Here is a 26,465-nt window from a genome sequence, read left to right as displayed (position 1 = left end):
CTTATAATTAGTAGCTGAAGGGTTTTTATTTTGTTTTTTTTTCAAGTGTTACGTGTTTTATTTAGCGTGTTGTCTGTATTCTTTTATGTTAATGCATATAGAAATACCTGTAGATGTTTTATTGTGTTTACTTGAGAGGTTAGGCCTCAAAACTCTTGGCCCACATTTTTCTGTAGCAATGTTTCTTATTTTTGGATGTATATCACAATCACTTGTGGAGCTTTTAAATATTCTAGAACTTGAAACTACTTAAAATCAGAATCACTAGGGGTAGGACTTAGACATCAGCATTTTTTAAAGTTCCCCGAATGATTCCCTTATGCTGCCAGGTGAAGAACTATTGTATAAAGATTTGTTGTGACATTGCTGAGGCTTCCCTTTCCTCCTTTATTCTTATTATTAATTTTAAATGAAATTATATATGTGAATGGCCTACCCTGTACCTAGCAGAAGCCTTGCTTGTGATTGGAGTTTAGTAAATGTGGATGTTGTATTTTGATTCCCATTTAATTGCTCTGAAGATCATTGCATACCGAAACGTGAAGAAATAAGCAGATGTTCTGTTGCTCAGATCTAGGCTTGAAATAATTACTTTGTCTGATTCCTTAAGTTGTGCATTGCTCTCAAGTTTACTCTCAGAGATTTAAAGCACATTGCAATAAAGGCATACTAGAGTAAGAATGCCCAAGTAATAGTGGTCAAGGACTAATAGAAAGAAAAATAATTATATCAGGAAACCTAGATTATAAGGTAATTGCTAAATTAGAATTTTAATTTGTTTACTGAGACATGTATGTATATATGTATGTATGTACTGCCATTTTTATCTCATGAAGTCTAGGTCCCAGTGTTTCTAGACATAGCAATGTAAAATGTTCCTTTACTTACAAGGTGATCATTTAGAAATTGTATTCCAAGCTTCTCAAAGGACAGATTGGATTTCACAGTGGGTATAATTTGATGATTGAGTTTGTATTGCCGCACCCTATTGATTAAGTTTGTTCTGGTTGGTATCTGCCGGACTCATACTCTTCATTAAGCCACAAAGTTAGGAGAGTTTACATCCAACAGATCTTAGAAACTTAGTTATTTTAGATATATTTCAGAAATTGACAGTTACCTGCAGCAAAACAATTAGAAGTCAGAAAAGAAGGGAATTTTGAAACCAAAGATATTTTAATTAAACTAAGGAATTTTTGAAGACCACATGGTTAAATACATTGTTGTAGATAAATTTTCCTTTAAGATTTTTTTGTTCTCTTATATACCTAGTGTATTTGTGTGTCATCTACCAAGTTTCATGGAAAGGAAGCCTGAATATATTATTATTATTAAAAAATGTTCCATTTCTAAGTGAGAAAAATTAAATTCAAAGTTAGCAATTATTTAGTATTTTCCTAGGATGGAAAACACTTTAGCAAAATTCAGTAGGAAATTGTTACCAGAAAGGGGTCCTGATCCAGATCCCATGAGAGGGCTCTTGGATCTCACGCAAGAAAGAATTAGGGTTGAGTCCACAGAGTGAAGTGAAATGAAAGCAAGCTTATTAAGAAAGTAAAGGAATAAAGAATGGCTACTCTGTAGGCAGAGCAGCCCCAAAGGCTGCTTGCTTGCTTGCTTTCCCTTCCTTCTTCCTTCCTTCCTCCCTCCCTCCCTCCCTCCCTTCCTTCCTTCCTTCCTCTCTTTCTCTCTTTCTCTCTTTTCTCTCTTTCTGTCTTTCTCTCTTTCTTTCTCTCTCTCTCTCTTTTTTCTTTTTTCTTTTTTTTAGACAGAGTTTTGCTGTTGTTGCCCAGGCTAGAGTGCAAGTGGCACAATCTCGGCTCACTGCAGCCTCCACCTCCCGAGTAGCTGGGATTACAGGCATGCGCCACCTATGGCCCCCTAATTTTTTGTATTTTTTTGGTAGAGACAGGGTTTCATTGTATCATGTGGGCCAGGCCGGTCTCAAACTCCTAACCTCAGGTGATCCACCTGCCTTGGCCTCCCAAAGTGCAGGGATTACAGGCATGAGCCACCATGCCTGGCCTTTTATGGGTATTTCTTGATTATATGCTAAAACAAAGGATGGATTGTTCATGAGATTTTTGGGGAAGGGGTAGTCAATTCTTGGAACTGTGGGTTCCTCCCCCTCTCCCCCCCCTTTTTCTTTTTGTTTTGAAAAAACGGAGTTTTGCTCATGTTACCCAGGCTGGAGTGCAATGACATGATCTAGGCTCACCGCAACCTCCGCCTCCTGGGTTCAAGCGATTCTCCTGCTTCAGTCTCCCAAGTAGCTGGGATTACAGGCATGCTCCACCACACCCAGCTAATTTTGTATTTTTAGTAGAGATGGGGTTTCTCCGTGTTGGTCAGGCTGGTCTTGAACTCCTGACCTCAGTTGATCTGCCCTCTTCAGCCTCCCAAAGTGCTGGGATTACAGGCATGAGCCATGGCACCCAGCCAGTACCTCCCCTTTTTAGACTATATAGGGTAACTTCTGGACATTGCCATGGCATTTGTAAATCGTCATGGTGCTGGTGGGATTGTCTTTTAGCATGCTAATGCATTATAATTAGCATGTAATGAGGAGTGAAGATGACCACAGGTCACTTTTGTGGCCATCTTGGTTTTGGGAAGTTTTAGTCAGCTTCTTTACCACAACCTGTCTTATCAGCTAGGTCTTTATGTCTCATATCTTGTGCTGAACTCCTTTCTCATCCTGTGGCTTAGAATGTCTAACATCCTGGGAATGCAGCCCAGTAGGTCTCCGCCTTATTTTCTCCAGCCCCTATTCAAGATGGAGTTGCAGGCCAGGCGCTGTGGCTCACGCCTGTAATCCCAGCACTTTGGGAGGCCGAGGCGGGCGGATCATGAGGTCAGGAGATCGAGACCATCCTGGCTAACACAGTGAAACCCCATCTCTAATAAAAATAAAAACAAATTAGTCATCTATGGTGGTGGGCACCTGTAGTCCCAGCTACTCCTGAGACAGGAGAATGGCGTGAACCTGGGAGGCAGAGCTTGAGGTGAGCTGAGATTGTGCCACTGCACTCCAGCCTGGGCAACAGAGAGAGAGAGAGAGACTCCATCCCAAAAAAAAAAAAAGATGGAGTTGCACTGGTTCAAAGGCCTCTGACAAAATAACTTTACGGTAAGTAGTTTTTGAAAAATTATAATTGGACATATAGGCTTAAAAAGTGAATAATGACATGCCACATAACTTTAGGAAAATGAAAGATTTTGCTTCACTAAATTCTTGCTGGGTGAAATATCTTATTAATGTAGTGAAATATAATGGAAAACTTTGTTTCAAGGGATAGAAATCTCAAAGAACAAGAAATTTGTAAGTAGCCCCACAGAAACTAAAATCTTGAACCACTTTAGAATACTACTTCATGGGTTGAAGCATATGTCAAAAGGCTATCATTACCAACAGAGGGAACTGATACTCACTTCAACTAGAACCATTCTGTCTTAGAGTAATAATTTTAAAATTAAGCAATACTGAGCCACTTGCTCATTAAAATCCGACGTGTGGACTTTTGAAGTGAATCTGGCTATTAACACTTCATTTATCTGGTGTTACCCCAGAGTCAGGAATTCTGGGTAATTATCTCTTGCTAATAACTGAAGCCTCTGAAGATTCCTAATTTTAAATTACCCATTTCAATGGAAATATTTCTTGAATGATCACATACTTTCTTAGAAGGCAAGAGCATGTGGAAGTAATGGAAAGAGAACAAAACCAGGAATTTTCCAATCTGTATTCTAGTTCTTATGAAGTCATTAACTTGAGAATAACTAACCTTGAATGTCATTCAGAGCTTGGAGACGTCAGCTTTTATCTCAAAATTGAACACAGGCCTAGCTGTTTAGAAATTGTATGATTAGACACTTGTATAAGCTAAGACATAAGATGAGATGTCAGCTGTAGAGCGGTTTGTCCTTATACCAAATGGCCACAGAGGTGTATGCTTTTCTAATTGCTGAGTCCATTTTTTAGAATAATCTTCTTAATTTGGAATAATTTTAGGTTTACAGAAAAGTAACAAAAATAGTACAAAGGGTTCTCATGTGCCTCTCATCCAGTTTCTCCTAATGTTAACATTGTATGTTATATTTTTCTTCTTCTTTTTTTTTTTTTTTTTTTTTTTTTTTGAGACGGAATCTTGCTCTGTCGCTCTGTCGCCCGGGCTGGAGTGCAATGGCGCGATCTCAGCTCACTGCAACCTCCACATCCCGGGTTTAGGCGATTCTTCTGCTTCAGCCTCCCAGGTAGCTGGGACTACAGGCATGCACCACCACGCCAGGCTAATTTTTGTATTTTTGGTAGAGACGGGGTTTCACCATATTGGCAGGCTGTTCTCAAACTCCTGACCTTATGATCTGCCCACCTCAGCCTCCTAAAGTGCTGGGATTACAGGCATGAGCCACCGGGCCCAGCCCTGCATTTTTCAGATATACATGGTACATTTATCGAAATTAAGAAACCAACATCAGTGCATTATTATTAACTAAACTCCAGACTTTTATTTAGATTTTACCAGTTTTTCTGGTAACACTCTTAGTTCCAGGATTCAATCCGGTATATCACACATTGCACTTAGCCTGGGTCCAGGTGTGTTTTATGTATATGTATGTATGTGCATGCCACAGGGATAGAAGAAGCCAAAATATTTTCCTTTATCATTGTTATCTTTAGGGAGTAGACTTATGGGTTATTTTTCATGAAATTATACTTCTTTTGTTTTCCAAATATCCCAGTGGGAGACGAGGAGTCCCTTTTTTTTTTCAGCCAGAAGCATATACAGGAATTTAAATAGTATTGCAATCCAGGGTAGGGCAAACCCTGTCTCCTCTCTGGATCCTGAGGGCATCACTGGGTTGCCACAGTGGCCTACCCTATCTTCCTAAGAATGCTGGACAATTGTATTTAATGTTCTTCAGCATGTTCTGTTTCTTTTAGAATGCTTTCTACTAGGCTTTGATGCTTTATATGAGTGAGTCCCCCAGCTCTTCAGAAATGGCTAATCAGAAAACATGTTCAGGGGGCCCTAGGGAACTGAAGTTAGACTAATTAAATGAAATTTTCTTTGACAGATTTTTCCACTGTGAGACTATTACAGAATCTGTGTAAGAAGAGAGGCAGAAGCAATTTTGTTACTGTGGAAGAGATTACAAAGAACTTGTAAATTGCAGGTAGGAGAGACTTGTTTTGCTTTTTTGACACAGTCTTGCTCCTCTCTGTATCCCACAGCTGGCCCTGAAGGACCCTGTTCATATGGTGTCACTGCAGCAGTTCATCTACGAGAAGCTCAAGGCACAGCAGGAGATGCTAGGAGAACAAGGTTTCCAGTCCCTCATGGAAACGGTGGACACGGAGATTGTCACCCAGCTACAGGAATTTTTGCAAGGATTCTAAGAGCACATGACATGTGGCTGCCTCGCCTTTCAGAAACAAGCTGAGTAACCTAGCCTGCCGTTTGTATGTGAGAGCCTGCTGAGATGAAGAAATCACTTCATGAAAATAAGCAAAGACCACACATTTTTTTTACTACAAAATGTAAAGGATAAATGTAAATCCTGCATAACTAAAATCACAAACCTATTCCTCAAAAGAATTTAATTTTATATTTATGAGGGGGCCCTTTACTAAAAAGTACATGTAAAAGTACATTTGATGACAATAGCTGCTTAGTTTCCTGTTAAGAGAAGAAACTTTATCTTTTAATTATGTGCTCTTAACATTTGAAGATAAGAGTTAATGCCCGAGATGTTTTTCTGCAACCAAAATTCATTAAATTTGGCTGCCTTATCCTTTTTTTAAGCTAATGAAACTAAAGGTTTGAAAACTGACAAAGCTGTTCAGATGATGCTATTAAAGAAATGTGTGTACTAAGCAAAAATGTATAATAGTGACAAATACACATTACCAAGCTTATCTTGCAAGGGAGTTATTTTCATCTAACATAGAAAGTGTGTTTCATCAGACAAATGCTTTTATTTTCATTCTAATAATTTGATACAGAAATTAGTAAAGGCATTTTTTTCTTTTTTTTTTTTTTCCCAGTAAATACGTTGAGTCTACAAATGTACATTTGTAAGGCCTGTAAAAGTGAACGTGTGAGACTGCAGTACCACATGGGAGACCTCTAGTTATGGTTTGGTCCTAGTTCCTTTGTTACTCCTGTGAGCACCAAGAAGAACTGGGCGACTCCCAGTCCCACCTGTGCTGTGACAGTCCCACGTGGCTATGACAGACTGTTCAGTACTTACCCTTCTCAGGTTCCTCAGTGCAGGGGTGCATCAGGGCCTCAATAATAGGGGTATACCTGGGAGGATCCAGCAGTAATCCCCAGGGTACCAGGATTACTAGTATTCTGATGGAACTAGTCTTCCTTCCTTATTCCTCCAACATGCAGTACATAAAAAGGGGAAAAGGAGAAAAAAAAAGCCTTACTTTGTTTTACTTGCCATTGATTGTAAGGAAACTTTAAAGCATTTTTTAGGAAATACTCAAAAGCAAGGTTGGAAAATGTTTTATCTTTCTATAGAAAGTTGGGTACAGTATGTAACTGCGGGAAACCCACTGCCCCTTTGTAAGCTGTGGAACCCAAAATGTATGGGGATATTTGATGTTTTCAGAAAGAGGAGGAAAATATGGTCCAAATTAAATTTTCCAAAGATACCTCACCTTGGACTGATTTGTCTGACTACTTTTCTTGCTCCCCCCAAAAAATGAGTTCTTAAAAATTGCCCAATGACTTAGAAAGGGAGTTTTCTTTTATACTCTAGCTTGGATTCTGTGCTAGTAGGTATCAGTACTGCAGGTAGCAAATCCTAGTTACCCTTTTAATTTATCTTCATTTAAAGACAAAAAGCTCCTTTCAAGTGATATTTCTTTATCAGTATTACTAAGTCCTCAAGACTGATCCAAGAATTTCTTTTTGTTGACTTAATTATTTTCATTTGAAACACTAACCCATTAGTGTTATCAGAAATTCTCAAACATGCTCATTTTTTAGTTAAAGTACTCATCCTTCTAATTCCTGACAGATTTCATTATAGTGCCATCGCAAATATTACTGAAATAGCTACCTTGCAAAAGAAGTAAAAAGCTTATCTCAGGGAAAGAGTTTGCTTCATTTTTTAAACTCGTAAGTTTAAATAGGCTTGATAAATAGCTCAGAAAAATAATTCATGTATCTTGAATTTTTAAGTGCTCAATTAAGACATAAAATGTAATTATTGGTTTACAGAATTCTATTCATTAACAGAACTATATAACAAATATATTAAGTTTAAGACAAACAACTCAACCAGGCCTCTGGCCTCTGGTTGAACTGTGGCTCCTGAAACAAGGTAATGATCATTTATACTCCAAAAACATTCCTTTTCTATTTATTTTCTATTCCAAAGACTTCTCCCAACCCTCTCACAAAGGCCCATGTGACTAACAATGACATTTTAAAGCTTCCTTATGAGTTGGTCCCTCCTCTCTCTCCTACTAGTCATTTTAGAGAATCCACATTATTGCATACACTTTTTAAAAAGATACAGTTTTTCTTGAAAAATCCTCACTTTAATCTTTATTTTACCCATTTCTTTATTCAGTTAGTATTTATTGAGTTACTGTTTCATGCCATAATGCTATGCTACATTCTGAGATGAGAACAGAGTATCCACCTTTGTGAAATTTCACAGTTGATTAGGAACACAGACTTGCCGACATGCTATAAGAAAATAGGGGTTCTGATGGAAGGGCACATTCTAAAGCAGTTGGCCTGCAGGTGAAGGAGATTGTGTATGAAATAAAATGATGCTGTCACTGTATAATTTGATAGTTATTTAAAAACTGCTCTATAATGGCATGGTTTGGTGAGGCTACTTAAGCGTCAATGGCACTATACTGGAACTGGGCAACTCCCTGACTCCAGACTCGCATCAATTTGGAGTCACTCTAACATACAAAATCATCAGGTTTTGAAAATGTTGGATCTTTGTAGCCTCACGACTAATTTATAATTCCATGAATTAAAATATAAGGCTCACCTACTAAGGGTTGTTGTCTTTTCTACTTCTCCAAGTCATAAACCTGAAGTGCATAGAAATTTAAAAGTTGAAGAGCTAATGAAGATAACATGCATGTCATGAAAACCAAAATACTTTCTTCTCCTAACTTTAGAAAAGAAAAAAATCTGCAGAAGCATGAAGAAAATAGTGTAAATGAACCCCAGTATACCCATCATCTAGATTTACCAAACTTGACATTTTGCCATATTTACTCTCTTTATATATGTGTGTCTGTATATAAATATACTTACATATACACACATGTACTTTCACTAACCATTTGAAAGTACAAACACTACAGAAGTTTATTATTATCAACCTTTATCTCCAAATACTTTAGCAGACATCTGAGGATGCCATTCCTCTACATATCCACTAATGCCATTATACACCTAAGAAAATTCTCAATAATGCAATAACATCTAATAGTTCATATTCCAATTTTCCCTACTGCCACACAGATGTCCTTTATGTGGCATGTAATAAAAGACATACAAAAACCATGTGTTTTTTCATCCAGAATCCTCTCACTTATTTTAGACAGGGTATCACCCTGTCACCCAGGCTGGAATGCAGTGACTTGATCTCGGCTTGCTGCAGCCTCCACCTCCCTGGCTCAGGTGATCCTCCCACCTCAGTCTCCCAGGCAGCTGGGACTACAGGCACTTGCCACCATGTGGGGCTTATTTTTGTAGAGACGGAGTTTCACCATATTGCCCAGACTGGTCTCGAACTCCTGGGCTCAAGTGGCCCGCCTTGGCCTCCCAAAGTGCTGGGATTACAGGCCTCAGCCACCAGACCCAGCTCCATTTAATATTTATACATTGCATTTGGCTGCTTAATTTTTCAATCTAGAATTGTCTTTTCATGTCTTTGGCTTTTTAGAAGAATCCAAGGTAATTGCCCTGTAGAATGTTCCTTATTGTGGAATTTTCTAATTGTTTCCTCACAATGTTATTCAGGTAAGCATTTTTGGCAACAACACTAATCTGGTAATGTACAGTTTCTGTGACATCACATCAGGAGGCACATAAAGTTCGGTGGTTCTGCTGATGATACTAAGCACCAGGCCTCTCTATTATACGGATAATTTTTTTTTTGAGACGGAATCTCGCACTGTCGCCCAGGCTGCAGTGCAGTGGTGTGATCGCTCACTGCAACCTCCGCCTCCCGGGGTTCAAGTGATTCTCCTGCCTCAGCCTCCCGAGTAGCTGGGACTACAGGCACCTACCACCATGCCCTGCTTATTTTTTGTATTTTTAGTGGAGACAGGGTTTCACCATATTGGCCAGGCTGATCTTGAACTCCTGATCTCGTGATCCACCTTCCTCAGCCTCCCAGAGTGCTGGGATGAAAACAGGCGTGAGCCACTGCACCTGGCCAGATAAATTTTTAAAGAGTTCTTAACAGCTCTAGAAATGTCCAGTGGTTATTTTGTTGGTTGATTGTTTGTTTTAACCTGAATCAGAGCTCTTATCACCACCAGCTTGCCTGTTCATTTACAAAAGTTCTGCAACTTTCTTTTAACCTAGAAAAGTAGCATGGCTGAACTGGAGAAGAAGTATATTAAACTTGGTTCAAGTTTCATCAGCCTTAAGTCTCTGAAACTCCTTTATGTTACTGCAAACCGTTTAGTCAAGAGTCATCTCTCGGCCGGATGCGGTGGCTTGCACCTGTAATCCCAGCTACTCGGGAGGCTGAGGCAAGAGAATCGCTTGAACCCTGGAGGCAGAGGTAGCAGTGAGCCAAGATCGCGCCATTGCACTCCAGCCTGGGCGAAGAGAGCGAAATGCCATGTCAAAAAAGAAAAAAAAAAGTCACCTCTCTTAAGAGTTCTATTTCTCTCGTTTTTAGGTTATGTAGTTCTTTGTGACTTCCAATATTATTTTAACTCACACACCACTAAAATGGAAGGTAAACACTGCCTTTTCCATTACCAAAATATCCTTTTTGGATTTGGAAACTTGGCAAAGAGGCAGATATGCAGCAATACTTTTTTTTTTTTTTTTTTTTGAGACGGAGTCTCGCTCCCTCACCCAGGCTGGAGTGCAGTGGCCAGATCTCAGCTCACTGCAAGCTCCGCCTCCCGGGTTCACGCCATTCTCCTGCCTCAGCCTCCCGAGTAGCTGGGACTACAGGCGCCCGCCACCTCGCCCGGCTAAGTTTTTGTATTTTTAGTAGAGACGGGGTTTCACCGTGTTAGCCAGGACGGTCTCGATCTCCTGACCTCATGATCCGCCCGTCTCGGCCTCCCAAAGTGCTGGGATTACAGGCTTGAGCCACCGCGCCCGGCCTGCAGCAATACTTTTATCTTTTTAGTGAGACTCGAATTTGGGCTGAGCTTAGAAACATGCTAGACTTGAGAGCATTGCCTTTGAGTGTGGTTAAGGATAAGAAGCAGTACATATCAGCTGGCAAAATGAGGAGAAAAAAATAATCATTTCCTTAAATGTGAAGAGGCTTTGATCTTGGTATCTTGGTAGGACTGTGACATCTGCTGGAAAAGCAGTTTAAAGTCACCTTTTTACCACTTAATATTCTGTCCCAAACATACCTTAACTGTACAGAACTTGGTGTCCCGTGAAGTGGTAAAAACCAATTCATCTGATTGTAGAGCTGAAACTTTTTACACAGCTTCATGCTGTTTGTTGAAGTGGAGCTTTAGAGCCCTTGGGGGTGAATACCTCAATGTCCTGGAAAGGGTTCCAGCTATTGATCTGAGAGTCTGTTTTTACTTCTGGGCAATTGGACTCCTGGCCTGAGGGACTCCTTATGGTCTGAAGCTCTGGGATAAAATTCAAAACTGAGAGTTGTTGACTACATTTTCTCTTGAATTCTTTCTTGCCATAACAAGTGGAAAGTCCCTGATTGGCCAACGATGTTTAACAAGCAAGAAGGTTTTGCTCTTTGTTCCAGCAAATGCCTGTATCCAACTCATCTGGGCCTGTTGGAATTTATTAAGTGTACCTTGAAGAACTGTCTAATCCAGGAAGGAATATATTGGTATCTGGTGATCCTGCCCTTTTCCCTTCAGTGTAAAACATTGATTTTCATGCCACTTTAATTTGACAGTAGTTCAAAAATAGGATGCAAGCAACTGCTAGAACAGGGAAGAGTCTAGGGAGGCTTAAAGCATTTCTATCTGTCTGCAACTAGGCAGGTGGCTTAAAAGTGGGAAGTAGGTCTTTTGGCTAGAATTCTGCTTGTTGGGGATTTTTTTTTTTTTTTTTTTTTTTTTTTTTTTTCCCAGATGGAGCCTTGCTTTGTCGCCCAGGCTAGAGTGAAGTGGTGCGATCTCGGCTCACTGCAGGCTCCACCTCCCGGGTTCACACCATTCTCCTGCCTCAGCCTCCCAAGTAGCTGGGACTACAGGCGCCCACCACCATGCCCAGCTAATTTTTTTTGTTTTTTTTTAGTAGAGACGGGGTTTCACTGTGTTAGCCAGGATGATCTTGATCTCCTGACCTCATGATCCGCCTGCCTCGGCCTCCCAAAGTGCTGGGATTACAGGCGTGAGCCACCACTCCCAGCCTGGGGATTTTTATTGTAAGGGTTACAGCAGAAAATCTGGATATGAGACTGAGCAGACCTGCAAGTGAGCTTTCAGTTTCTCTCAATTGCTTTAACCTGAAGTGAGATCAGCATCTCATTTCAAAAGGGGCAGGTCATTTCCACAGTGCTTTCTAGGGCAGCCCCAAAGTGACTTTTTCTTCTTTTTGTAATGAACACTGCAATTTGAGCAAGAGTCTAGAAGAGCAAAACTTTTTGATTGACGGAAAGTTGTAGCTCATAAAAGTGCTCACTGAGCTCAGAAATGTATTGACAGCCAGGGGAGGAAAGTCTACTGACAGATCTGGAGGTAATCACAAATTAAAGAAGTGCTCTATTTAGGTAAGGGAGGCAGTTTGATTATTTCTTTTTTGAATTGAAAGGCACATGGCCTGGACTATCTCTGGCAGTGAAATCAATACCATGAAATGGCCTTTTCCTTTCAGCCTTGTCTGTTCTTTACTTAAAGCACAATGCATTGAGGAATGCTGAGCCAGGTGAGGAAATTCATCGTTTTAACCAACTAACGGCCACTCACAATTTGGAAGTATGGAAACCCAAATTTACTGAAATAATAAATTAGGGACTTGGCTATTTTAGAAAGCTCTTCTTTCAAAAGGTTCTTTGTTATAGTTACCATTTGGACTAAAGGAACAAGGTAGACTTTTAGTTAACCTTTTTTTTTTTTTTTTATCTAATAATAATATTGCAGAGCAGGAATGGAATCAGGGAGATGATCTATTCTTAACTAGTCATTTCATAGATGAGGAAATGGACCGGAAAGATAAGGCCAACAGCCCTGGGTCCTTGGTGTCTCCTTCAATATACTTTATTTATTTTATTATTTTATTTTCCAAGATGGAGTTTTTGCTCTGTCACCTAGGCTGGAGTGCAATGCCACAATCTCAGCTCACTGCAACCTCCACCTCCTGGGTTCAAGCGATTCTCCTGCCTCAGCCCCCGAAGTAGCTGGGATTACAGGCATGCACCATCAAGCCTGGCTAATTTTGTATTTTTAATAGAGACAGGGTTTTGCAGTGTTGGCCAGGCTGGTCTCAAACTCCTGACCTCGGGTGATCTGCCAGCCTTGGCCTCCCAAAGTGCTGGGATTACAGGCGTGAGCCACTGTGGCCGGCCGCTTTATTTATTATTAATATTATTATTATTATTACTGAGACAGAGTCTTACTCTGTCTCCCAGGCTGGAGTTCAGTGGTGCGATCTCAGCTCACTGCAACCTCCGCCACCCAGGTTCAAGGGATTCTCCTGCCTCAGCCTCCTGAGTAGATGGGACTACAGGTGTGCACCAACAGGTCTGGCTAATTTTTTGTATTTTTAATAGAGATGGGGTTTCACCATGTTGACCATGCTGGCTAGTTCATTTGGCTGGTTTGGGAGTTCCGCCTGCCTCAACCTCTCGAAGTGCTGGGATTACAGGCCACTGCACCCAGCCTACTTCAAGATACTTTAAATTATACTTCCTTTTAATAAATGTTAATGGTTCCCTAAATTTATAATACACATTTTAATCTACATCTGTCTTCAAATAACACTTCATGTGTAGTGCAGATACCTTATAACAGAGTAGTCCCAATTCATCTCTCCCAACCCCTATGAAGCTGCTGTCTCTCATTTCACTTATTCACGGGTTATAATCATCCAGTACATGATTCCTGTTGTTAAGCAGTTATCCTTCAGTTCAAGTAAGAATTTTCAAAATGAAAGATTTGGTTTTGCCTTTATTTCTTCTCTGACAGTCGTCCTTTCCTTATAGAGATCCAAGTCTGACCTATATCATTTTCCTTCTAATATTGTTTGCATGGCAGGTCTGATGGCAATGAATTCCCTGTCTTTGTCTGAGAAAGTCCTTTTCCTTAACTTTTGAAGGGTACTTTTAGTAGATATAAGATTCCAGATTTTTCTTCTTTCGGACCTTTATTTCACTTCACACATTTCTTGCTTGCATGGTTTCTGATGAGACGTCCACCATAATTCTTATCCATGTTCTTCTATAGGCTAAAAAAAAAAAAGAAAGATTAAAAATCTGCCTCTGCCTTCTTTATCTCTCTTAATTTTTGGTTTCCTACAGCAGGGGTCCCCCAACCCCCAGGCTGCAGACCTGTACCAGTCAGTGGCCCATTAGGAACCAGGCCACATAGCAGGAGGTAAACAGCGATCATTACTGCCTGAGTTCCGCCTCCTGTCAGATCAGCAGCAGCGTTTGATTTTCACAAGAGCTTGAACCCTATTGTGAAGTGTGCATGTGAGGGATCTAGGCTGTATGCTCCTTATGAGAATCTAACCGATTATCTGAGGTGGAACAGTTTCATCCCAAAACCATCTCCCCGCCACCATGGAAGTACTGTCTTCCACGAAACTGGTCCCTCGTGCCAAAAATGTTGGGGACTGCAGTTCTACAGTATAAATCTGATATGCCTAGGTGTAGTTTGTTTGTTTGTTTTATTTTGTTTCTTTTACACTGTTTTTTGGTTTCTAGCATTAGATTCTTTACCAGAATTTCCATCTCTCTGCTTACATTACCCATCTGTTTCTTGCATGTTGCCTACTTTTCCTATTTGAGCCCTTAACAATGATTTTTGAATTCCCTGTTGCTTGCTTGATCTGTGTTCTTTTTTCTTTTTTCTTTTTCTTTTTTGAGACAGAGTCTCGCCCTGTTGCCCAGGCTGGAGTGCAGTGGCCTGATCTCAGCTCACTGTAACCTCTGCCTCCCGGGTTCAAGAGTTTCTCCTGCGTCAGCCTCCCGAGCAGCTGGGATTACAGGTGCCCGCCACCACGCCTGGCTAATTTTTGTATTTTTAGTAGAGACGGGGTTTCACCGTGTTGGCCAGACTGGTCTCAAACTCCTGACCTCGTGATCCTCCCACCTTGGCCTCCCAAAGTGCTGGGATTACAGGCATGATCCACCGTGCCCAGCCCTTGATCTATGTTCTTAATTGCTTTTTAGCATGCCTTGTAATTTTTGTTGAAAGTTGGACATGTATTGGGTAATAGGCACTGAGATAAATAGGCATCTAGTATGAGGATTCGTGTTCATTTGGCTAGGAGTTGGGCTTTGTTTAGCTCTGTTGGTGTGGTGGTAAGGCACGAGGGAGAGAAGTGTTCTCAATCTTACGATTAAATCTTAAGTCTCTTAGTGGGCCTGAGTCTCTGGCCTGGGACCTTCACTTGTGCTTCTTTTTGGAAAGCTTTCCTGTCCCCATCAGGTGAGACAGGAAGAGGAGAAATGGCTAGAGTGAGAGGAGTACTTTTCCCCATGGCTCTAGGACAAGCCTAAAGCCTGGTTAAGTGTTTCCCCCGAGGAGTTTATTTTCTTTTATCATTTTTATTTCATTATGAAGAAAGCTCTGGACATATTTCATAAGAATTGCTCTTCCCCTCCTGCAAGAACTATGCTGGCATCTTTCTCTGATCTTCACAATGAGAAACTGGTGGGATTCCTAGAGGTCATGTTCACAAAACCAAGAGGCTTTCCCCAAGACTGTGTTCCTGGAAGTGAGCCTACCAGTTTAGAGATCCAGCACTTCTGCTCCAGGTAAGTTGATCTCAGCTTTGTCTCTGGATTTGCTGGAGACAGTTTGCAAAACCTGGAGACAGTTTGCCCTATAAATCAGTTCTCCCATGAGTCCGAGTCATTGGTTTGCAGTTTGTCCAGCTTTTTCTTGTAAAAACAGGAGTGACAACTTCCAAGCTTTTTATATGTTCAAACTCAAACAGGAAGTCCAACCTCTCCATGTGGCCTTCCATTATATAAATAACCTAACCTGAGCATTGGTAGAGGGAAAATTCCTCCAAAGACTTTCTGTTTCTGAAATAATTTACAAAGAGCAGTCGAAAAACATAAGCAAGAAAAACTTTCTGAGTAAATTACATGGTCAGTTGCTTTTTAATAACATTTTTTTCTCATTATAAAAGCAACACATGCTGATGGTAAACAGTTGAAAATACAATGAGGTGTGTTGAAGGAAATGTAAATTGCCTGCAATCTTACTAAGAGATAACCAGTTAACATTTTGCCGTATTTTATTTTTCTTGACTATGTATAGCTAGAAACACATACTTTAAAATTGGAACCATTACTAGTGTCCTTTTATTAGCCTGTTGTCTTTTTCTTACCTGAATGTAATATTTAACCATTTTCCCATGTCAGTTAAATATTCTTTAGAAATATGTTTGTAGCATCTGCATAAAAATGTGTTATAAGGGTGTGTCATTATTTAACTATTATCTGTTTGACAATAATACCACAATGACCATACTTGTGCATCAATTCTTGTGTACCGCTCTTAAATTTTTCTTAAAACTACTGGAAACAATTGCTAGGTAAAGAGTTATCAATATTAAGAACATATTAATATTCCAGGGCTTTTTATATAGGCCAACTGTGTTTGGGGTGGTAAAGGTCTTCTTGAGAGAGGTGCCCTAAGAGGTGTTTTTTTATTTTTGAGATGAAGTCTCGCTATGTCGCCCAGGCTGGAGTGCAGTGGCACGATCTTGGCTCACTGCAACCTCCGCCTCCCGAGTTCATGCCATTCGCCTGTCTCAGCCTCCTGAGTAGCTGGGACTACAGGCACCTGCCACCACCACGCCCGGCTAATTTTTTTTTTCTTTTTTTTTTTTTTTCGTATTTTTAGTAGAGATGGGGTTTCACTGTGTTAGCCAGGATGGTCTCGATCTCCTGACCTTGTGATCTGCCCGCCTTGGCCTCCCAAAGTGCTGGGATTACAGGCGTGAGCCACCGCGCCCGGCCTCCTAAGAGGTGCTTTAAGAGTCCAGCATCACATAGGACTCATCTTCCTCTCACCTGCATTTGACACCAGTGGGATGCTTCCTCTGACCACACCTTTTGTTGAGCACAGCATATTTTGTGACATTTGAGTATCATATTATGAGAAATAGTACAGAGGAAATAATGTGAGCTTTATAATCAGCAACCTGGGTGCTGTGGTCAGAATGTTTGTATCCCCCTGAAAACTCATATATTGAAATCCTTACTTCCAAGGTGATGAGGGTGGGAGGTGGTTAGGTCATGGGGGTGGAGCCCTCATGAATGGGATTAGTGTCATTCTAAAAGAGGCCTTAGGGAGACCCCCCACCCCTCCCACCATGTGAGAACACAACAAGAAGGGGCCATCTGTGAGGATGTGTGAGCCCTCACCAGACACTGAACCTGCAGGTGCCTTGACCTTGGACTTCCCAGCCTCCAGAACTGTGAGACATAAATTTCTGTTGTTTTTTTATAAAAATCATCCAGTTTATGGTATTTTGTTATATAGTAGCCTGAAAAGACTAAGATACTGGGGCGAGTCTTTAATTATCTACAACTTAAGTAACTTAATTTTCTTGAGTTGCTTCAATCTTCTCATTTATGAAATGAGGATAATAGCTTTCTTTCCAGGGGTAGTTGTGAAAATTAAGTCATTCATTCAACTTTCATTGAATAAATGTTATTGAGTGCTTACATATAACAGGCATTATGCTGAGTGCTGAGGATACAATGATAAACAAAAGCAGAGAAGACTATTTTGTTTTGCGCTTTCTGTCCACCACAGGAGACATCCATCAAATAAGCCTGCAAATAAGTGTAAAAGTGGAATGGTGACCTGGAGCACTAGGAGCACCTGCTAGGCAGATCTGACCTTAGGGAGTTAGAGAAGGGTAGGCAGCTCTGTGGAGGTGATGATGGGGTGGGGAGATGTGAAGGACGAGGAGATGACTGGGTATGGGGCTAAGACACTGAGTCTTCTAGTCAGAGGGAACAACACACAGAAAGGACTCTAAGAACCACAGAAAGAAGAGGAAGTATGCAAAGGCAACAAAAATGGATTTGCAATTTAAAGCCAGACTCTTGACTGCAACAGGTGGGGATGGTGGTGTGGGAGGAGATGGGGAATGACCACAGGCTGGTCAGTTTAGAAGCTATTATAAATCCAGGTGGTAATGGTCAGAATGGAAATAAATGAATTTAACAAGTAATCTCAGTAGGAATTGATGAAGTTAGTGAGACAAATCTCTGGTTTGTGGCCTTGCCCGGCAGCATCATGGCTCAGCACAGCCACAGAGGTTATGTTTGGCAGATAATGCTACCAAAAGCCAGAAGACATGATGGGGCACAATAATGGACAATGGATTCTAAGCTGGATACAAAGGAAGTACAGGTTGGAGAAAGCAACACTGGGGAGAATAGAGGGTTCAAACATCCTAATGAGGTTAGAACATTGGTAGTAGGAGTAGTAGCTGAACATCCTGGAAGGACTGGCAGGCAATGGTAGTGGGAAATAGAGATAACTGAGATTACTGCTTCAGAAGATGGAATGGTTTGGGTGATAACAAGGTTCAGGGTGTGATGGTGGAAGAGATTTCTACTTGATGTTAACCATCCCTCTCCTCCTAGCCTCTGCAGGAGGTCACTGCCCAAAGGAAAAAGGTTTTTGTTGTACAAGTGGGAGGCATAATAGTCTAGCACAGTGCCTGGCTCAGAGCAGGTGCTGTAAGTGTGCGAGATTCCTTGAGGTAGCATTGGACTGCTGCTGCCAGTGCTAAGCTGTCTCCTGGGCCTATGCTCTGTACACTCATTTTAGAACTGCTTCCTGAAACCAGAGCTCTTTAGGGGCTAGGACGTGTCTATTTTGCTGAACTCAACTTTATACTGAATAGTATATGGCAAAGGTTCTGTGATGTGGTGTAAATAACATCTTGTAGTCAAAAACCATTCATTCCCTGAGACTGTATCCCCAGTGTTTAAGCCACATTCTGATCATTATTTGACCTGTATTCATTTACCTCTCCAGGAATATATCCATTCTGTAAGATGAGAAATGTAGATTGTAACAACAGCTGGAAGGATGTTGTATTGGTTTGCTAAGGCTGCCATAACAAAGCACCACAAACGGCGTGGCTTAGAACAACAGATATTAATGATCTCGTAATTCTGCAGGCTAAGTCCAAAGTTGAGGTATCATCAGGCTTGGTTCCTTCTGAAACTCGTAAGAGAGAATCCTTCCTTGCCTCTTCTACCTTCTGGTGTTTGCCAGTACTCTTTGGTGTTCCTCGGCTTCTAGATGCATCATTCCAGTCTCTGCCTCTGTTGTTACATGGTCATTTTCCTGCCCTGTTCTTCTCTCCTCTTTTCTTTTTTCTTTTTCTTTCTTTCTTTTTTTTTTTCTTTTGAGACAGAGTCTTGGTCTGTCACCCAGGCTGGAGTGCAGTGGAGTGATCCGGGCTCACTGCAACCTCTGCCTCCTGGGTTCAAGAGATTCTCCTGCCTCAGCCTCCCAAGTAGCTGGGATTACAGGAATGCACCACCACGCCCAGCTAATTTTTGTATTTTTAGTAGAGACAGGGTTTCACCATGTTGGCCAGGCTGGTCTTGAACTCCTGATCTCGAGTGATCCACCTGCCTTGGCCTCCCAAAGTACTGGGATTACAGGCGTGAGTCACCACGCCTGGTCCTTCTCTCCTCTTATAAGGACACCAGTCATACTTGATTCAGGGCCCACCCTACTCCAGTATGACCTCATCTGAACTAATTACATCTGCAAGGACCTGATTTCCAAATGAGATCATATTCTGAGGAAGTAGGAAATAGAACTTCAACTATCTTTTTTTGTCTTTTTTTTTTTAAGGGGTGGGGAGATAGAGACACAATTCAACCCATAACAGATGGGTTTAAAAGAACCCAACTAAATATTTCTCTGTTCACATTTTCTTGGTGGTAATATGTCTGGTAACTGGGAGCCCCACTGCTGTAGGTTGGAATTGCTGATCTAAATAAAACCTAGCTCTGAATCCCCTAGGAAGTGAGGTGAGTTTTACCTCAGTTTAGGGGCTAAGTCTCTTGGGAACACCTGGCTACTGTGGTGGCAGGACTTTGAGGGATTCGATGAGGCAGCACATCAATCATTATCAAGCTTCCTGCAAGGGAGTCGAATGTTCAAGATTCAGTTACTAATCTTGCTTCAGTGCAGTTGCTCAAAAGTATAAACAATTTATTGTGAAATCTTGAAGATATGCCTTGGTTTCCATTTTATTTTTTAGTTACATTAAATAATGACCAAGAACCACGATTAGATGTTCATGCATTATAACAAGGCGTTGCAGTTGCATAGGAGAACTGGATTTTGCGGAGCCTAAGGAGAATGCAAAACACATTGCAATAAACAAAATCCACTTCAGCATCATTCTGTTCAATTTAAAATGATAATGGCATTCAGGCTGCATATAGCAGCACTAAACTTTAACACCATTCATCATTTGGCCTCTAGACTACAACAACATCCAATTTAGGTACTGTTTTGAGTTGTATGCTAGGAGCATGGCCTTTGGAATCACAGATTTGAATTTGCTTTCAGGCTCTAAATCCTGTTTTTTCCCACTGTGGAAAGCAGAATAATGTTCCCCCAAAGATGTCTATTCCCTAATCCTCATCAACTGTGAATGTGTTCATTTACATGGCAAAAAGGACTTAGCAGATTTGATTCAGGTACAGACTCTAGAGAGAAGAAGAGTATCTTGTATTATCCAGGTGGGCCCAATCTAATTACTTAATCCTTAACAGCAAAGAACCTGTCCCAGCTGTGGTTAGAGAGAGACATGATGAAGGAAAAAGTGTCAGAGAGAATGTGGTGTTGCTGGCATTGAAGATGGATAAAGGGACCACGAACCAAGAAATGCAGGTGGCCTCTAGAAGCTGGAAAGGTAAGAAAGCAGATTCTCTCCTAGAGCTCCCAGAAGAGACGCAGCCTTGCCAATGCCTTGATTTTAGAACTTCTTGTCTGCAAAAACATAAGGTCATAAAGTTGTCTCATTTTAAGCCACTAAGTTTGTGGTCGTTTGTTAAAGCTGCAATAGACAACCAATACGCTTTCTAGCTGTATGACTTTCTGAGTCTTGGCTTCCTCAACCATAAAAAATGGTAATTGTCTTATGGAGTGTATATGTGTGGATGAACTGAGATTATGTACGTAAAGTCCATTGTTAATAATTTCATATATTAGTATTGGAAGTCCAGTCCTAAGGAGTCTGATTATTTTCTCTGACCTCCAGAGTGGGCCCGGCTGCCAGCTGGTGAGTGGCTGCATCTGGGTGTGTTGTCCAGGCCTTGCTGTTGGTGGGATGTGTGCACCAGCAGCAGCTGCCTCGCCTTGGGAGCTCATTAGGATTGGGATTGCCGAATCTCAGGCGCTTACCTCAGACTGACTCAGAATCTGGATTTTTAGACAAGATCCCCAGGTGATTCCCAGGCGTTTTAGAGTGTGAGACACACTGGACTAGTAGTTTTCCAACATCATATATGCTAACAGAACAGATGCCTGGGCCCAGAATTTATGGACGTGGGCCTTCAACGTATTTTTAATATGCTTTCCGGTTATTTCTAATGCACAGAGTGTGGCTAACCATCCAAATAAATGCTTAGAAATGTACTTTAATGTATGAGATTCAAATCAGAATTGCAAAATTTTAAATTAATACTTTTTTCTCTAAGGAAAACAGCTGTGCTACATAAGTATGTATTACTGAGTACTATATTTTAAAAAGATACATAAAGGAATAAACATCAAAGAACAGCGGAGACACGTTCTTGCTAGTTCTTAACTGTTAGGATTCCAGTTCTGGCTTTATCATATCATAGACTCTTCTTTCAGAAGACTCATCCCGTGTGCTTAATGCAGAAGCAATTAGACAAACCTGTGGAACTTTGGCATTAAAAGCTTTCAGCTGTTTTTAAGAAGAGACCTTGTTAACTGCTGATTACAATGATCAGAAGACAAAGCTCTCTCTGTTCTAGGAGTACCTGCATCCCTTCCTCCACAGACAGCAGCATAGGGAGCGAGTTGAGCCGCTTTCATTGAGGCAGCTCAGCCGTGCTTCCAGGGGGCCGAGATCCAGAGCACAGATACATTCCACGAACCAAAACTACACTGATTTGTCTCCAGAACGCCCAGGCCAGAAGATGCAGAGATGAGAGCTCCAGGCTGAGTCTGGACAGAGGGCTCGGATTCAGCCTCTCACCCTGGAGCTCCAACAGAGGGTAAGGGCTAGGGGCAGGAGCTAAAATTGAGAAGAGAGGGCTGAGTGCCCACAAGGCCAGAAGGGCAGCAGATGAGGAAGGCAGTGTGGTGTTCCTGGACAGTTGCCATGGACAGCTGTGAGGCACTTGTGGCTCTTGTTTCTTAGGCAGCAAGGGTGTGGTGCAGGTGCGTTGGGCTGCCTTTTAGCTGCAATGTGGAGATGAGCCCCATACCCTCATTACTTCCACCATAAAAAGCAGAGACTTAGAGCTAGCCAAGAGGAGGCCTAGAGAAAACTTGTCGTTGTAGCCATTGAGGGCTTGGCAGCCCTGCATACTAACTGCAAGGGCTGATATGGAGGAGAACAGGGCCCCGGATGGCCTTGGCTGACCCGACTCTGCTTCCTCCGGCTTCAGTATTTGGAATATATGGAGGATGCAACATCCTGATAAGGAGGAAGCGGGAAAGAACCCGGCTGTGTCCTTAAGCCTCCCAAAACAGAATGTTCTTCCGCACTTCTGCCCAGTGAGCTAAGTGGTGCCAGGGGTGGAAAACCCAAAGCAGAGCACTTTCAGGGTCCCTCAGCTGTGGCGCAGTGTGCGGTGGACACGGATGAGACTCTACCTGCCCCACACAGCTCTCTGAATCTTGGGGCACCAGCTTGACATGGATCCTAGGCTTCTGATATCCTTGCCACCTACCGGTGAGTAATACAGCTGCTTTGCCTGACATGTGAGAGTGTTCTGTCTCACCAAACTCATGCACGTGGCAGAGAACCTTTGCACTGTGAGGACCATACTTTACCAGTGTTCAGACCTCTAGAAATAGCCTCCTGAGGTCTCACCAGGCCTGACTTACTGGCCCAGAGCATCAAAGGTTGTGCCCACAGAGGACCGTCTTCTTTAGGGTTTGGCCATGCAGGTCTGTACACGGTAAACATACCTGATAGCAATAACTTAAGCATACCCTGAGAATGACTTTGTATGGCAGACGCACCTGAATGTGGTCTCGAGTTCCAAGCTGAGGAACCCAGAGTAGCCAACCTGGAGATTCATTCCATGTCAGTGAGGAACATCTGAGCCCTGGCCCTGTCCCGTAACATGCAGGCCATGCAGGGGCTCGCAGCCTTTTGTTTTAGGTTGAAAGAAGGTTGCCAGGTGGAGGTGCTTAGGGAGAGGGTGTTAAGTGCTATAGAAACTGCATGCTTTTTGTAAGTGGTTGTGGTTCTTCTGTCCAGCCAGCAACCACTGGACTCTCACTTGTATGTAAGTCCCCAGTAAAACCTGTCTCATTTGCTGGCTCTAGGTCTCTTCTTTGTTCTCTTGAACCTGGTGTCATCCTCCGTTGGAGTCATAGGGGTTCAGCACAACAGTCTGCAAGCAGAAACTGCTGTACTATTCTGGATTCTCCACTTCAGTGAACACACAATTACAATTTCCTGTTAGAAAAAAATAAAAAGATATTTTTTTCTACACTTCTTTCACAGTCCTAAAATATGTATATAATACCTCCTGTTTCATTAGGGTTGCCTTCTCCCAGAATAAACCACTTAAAATGATATTTAGGTAAACCTCCATGTGGTAGAAAACAGAGATCCCTGATTTTGCCAGAGATTCCAGGGGCCAATTGAAAACTTGATTGAATTTTATTCTCAGCTACTGGCTACTTGTGGCTTAAAGCCAGTGCAGTCAAACACTCCTGTGAGTCAGATGTGTGTGTGTGTGTGTGTGTGTGTGCGCGTGCTTAGAGACAGGCTCTTGTTCTGTCACCCAAGCTGGAGTGCAATGGTGTGATCATAACTCACTGTAACGAACTCCTGGGCTCAAGTGATCCTCCCGGGCAGCTGGGACTGCAGGCATACACCACCACCATGCCAGCTAATTTTTAAACTTTTTTTTTGTAGAGACAGGGTCTCACTGCTTTGTCCAAGCTGTTCTCAAACTCTTGGCCTCAAGTGGTCCTCCCACCTTGGCCTCCCAAAGTGCAGGGATTATAGGCATGACCTACTGAACTAGGCCTGTGACCGGTGATGCAGGTTTTTAAAAAAATATTTCTCTTACTCTTCTCTTTCCTCCTCTTTGTTCCTCCCCTCTTCTTATTCGCCTATCTTCTGATTCTCACAGGTTGAGTCTAAAAACACTATTGTCTAATGCCATTAAATCATATCAAATTATACATCACGGCCCTATGTAATTTCCAACATGATTCTGACCTGTCAAACTACAACATCAGACTTTCCCAGTGATAGGGACAGTCAGTGCAAGAAAGCCCAGGAGAGAACGAGCTTTGGGCCAACTCAACTGGATGGTCATGGCCTGATGGTACTAAGCATTAACCATTCAAGTAACTTCTCTTGGAGTCTACGTCTACCTTAGAGCCATGTTTAGAGAAACTGCATTGGTGGAGTACAGGGTCTGCTTTCCTCTGAAGTGGCACTCCTCATTATAGACTACCATTTGGCTTCCTGCTACTTTCATTAAAAAACTATATAAAAGTCAGAGTCTTAAGTTTGAAAGCCACTCATTAGGTGGTCCCATTTCTCAAAGAATACATAGGGCCCTTTCTTCTCCGTTCTGTACCTTGGATCACAACCCAGCAAATAACAATGACAAAAACAATTGTAGTGGTAATATTAATTTGTTTGTCACAATATCTCTGTGAAATAGGTTGTATTAGTCTGTTCTTGCGTTGCTATAACAGAATATCTGAGACTGGAGAATTTATAAGAAGAGGTTTATTTGGCTCATGGTTCTGCAGGCTATACAAGCATGGCACTGGCATCTGCTTGGCTTCTCAGGGAGCTTTTACTTATGGTGGAAGACAAAGCAAGAGCAGGCATGTCACATGGTGGAAGCAGGAGCAAGACAGAGCAAGGTGGGGAGATGCCACATATTTTTAAACAGCCAGATCTCGCAATAACTCACCATTGTGAGGACGCACCATGGGGATGGTGCTAAACCATCCACGAGAAATTCACCCCATGATCCAATCACCTCTGCCAGGCACCACTTCTGACATTGGGGATTGCAGTTCACCATGAGATTTAGAGGGAACAATGTCCAAACTAGATCATAGGTAGCTTACTGTCTCGATTTTCCGGATATGAAAATAGGCTTAGAAAGCCAGGTGATCACCCCTGGATCATATACCTGGTCAGCTGGTGGTGTTGGAGCACCAGTCACCATGCTCCTCACCATGTCACCACACCCCCTTGCCATCATTCTGCCATCTCCCTTCCCTGCCTCCTCATACCTGCCAGGCCACCACCCCTCCTTCTTACCTCTGCCACACAGCCTTTTCAGGCTCTGTCCTTGTCCTACACCCAGCCTTCCATGCATGCACTGCCTGGTCCCATGAAGCCCCTGGGCCCTACTCATATAAAAGTCCCTCTCTTCAGGGATGTGCTTGCTTGTGGGTTGTCTGAAAGCAAAGAAGGTCTGCCAGAGCCTATACTGGCTTCATTGGTCTGCAAGCCAAAAACTCCTGGCAAAGGAAGAGGTGCTGCTTCTCCCAGCTGCTGAGGGCCATCCTTGGCAATGAACATGTCCATAGTGCGTGGTCCACATGCATACCCGTGGTAATCAGGGCCAGGCTCTGGAAGATGGCCCAACTCCCGTTGCTTAGCCTGCCTCTGCTCACCAAGATGCTCCAGGATCTCTTTTGCTGTTTAGGCAAAACCCAAAAGGGTACTGTATCAAAACTGTACTTCCTTCAAACACATAAAGAGTCCAGTTAGGGCAATCCTGCTGCTGCTTTGTAGTTGCCAGATCTGTGTGATTTATGTAGATAACTCTTTGCCTATGGTTGTTGGAAGCAGATGCTCACATATAAAGAAAACCCTGTTGAGCAGCGGAGCAATGCTCTTTCAAGGGGTCTCAGGGCAGGAAGTTCTGTTCTTTAAGCCAGAGAAACCAGAATGGAGAAAGTAAAAATTGTAAAGCCAAGTTTCTGAAAAGCAACGTAAGTCAGATGGTGTCTTCTGAGATCGCCAAGCCCTGTGTCCTGCTAAGGTGGCCATAGATGTCATCCCTTTTGTATTTGCAGGTATAGCCTGCAAAGAAGATGTAATAGAAGGTGAAGAACTTATTGGTTGAATCATTTGAACCCACTGCAGGCACAGTAGCAGCCCTGACCTCCAGAGACTAGCCTCGTTCAGCAGCTATGGGCCAGCACTTCCCGTGTATCAGGAACAGCTCTGAAATGCGTTACGTGTATTAACTTATTCACTTTTCCCGGTATCACCTCCCTCTACAGAGAAGAAATTGAGGTGCCAGAGGTTAAGTGATTTGCCCAAGGTCATACAGCATGCACGTGGCAGAGCAGAGTTTTGAAGCCAGGCTTCCAGCTCCAGCGCCATGCTCTTGGCTCCTGAGCTATGCAGGGAAGGATAAACCAGGATTCCAGAGCTCCCTCCTGAGCCGTTCTCTGCAGAAGGCAAATGCCCCAGGATAAAAATGTTATCCAGCAAGGCATGAGGAAATCTAGAATGATTGGAGCTGGGCGCCAACACCACCTCATAAGGGTGTGGGGCTTTGCACTTTTTGGAGCACTTATGTGTGGGGAATCAGTGGAAGAGAAAGCCTATTTCTTGTGGCAGTACTTGAGACAGAGTATGGAGAGTTCTTCTACCTTCATGACCAGCCTCTCAGCTGAGAAAAAAAACTCCCAAACACGAGGTGAGGCACAGTGCACCCTGGCCGGGAGGGGATGGAACCGTGGAGCAGACCAGGGAGGCTGTCCCAGCTGTGGCCTGGCCGGCCCACCAGCCCCCTTCCTGCCACAGCCTCTTCTGGCTTCCTGCAGAGAGCAGAGGTCAGGTGCTGGGAGGGGAATTTGA

At 42.4% G+C, this 26,465-nt stretch overlaps 1 protein-coding gene across 4 annotated transcripts in view; it reads left to right on the top strand.

Annotated features, from left to right (window-relative positions):
- The window catches only part of IPO11 (importin 11), a 230,911-nt gene extending 224,232 nt beyond the window's left edge, over nt 1-6,679 (top strand). For all 4 annotated transcript variants that reach the window (XM_050793725.1, XM_050793727.1, XM_050793726.1 and 1 more), the window contains one exon: nt 5,237-6,679. In XM_050793725.1, coding sequence (XP_050649682.1) covers nt 5,237-5,401 — 165 coding nt within the window. In that variant the 3' untranslated portion in view covers nt 5,402-6,679. The remainder of the gene's footprint in view (nt 1-5,236) is intronic.
- Nucleotides 6,680-26,465: the final 19,786 nt, after the last annotated feature.

Source organism: Macaca thibetana, chromosome 6 (genome assembly GCF_024542745.1).
Source record: "Macaca thibetana thibetana isolate TM-01 chromosome 6, ASM2454274v1, whole genome shotgun sequence".
NCBI classification, from domain to species: domain Eukaryota; kingdom Metazoa; phylum Chordata; class Mammalia; order Primates; family Cercopithecidae; genus Macaca; species Macaca thibetana.
Note: the sequence above shows the minus strand (reverse complement) of the source record. Positions and strands in the feature narration are given on the sequence as shown.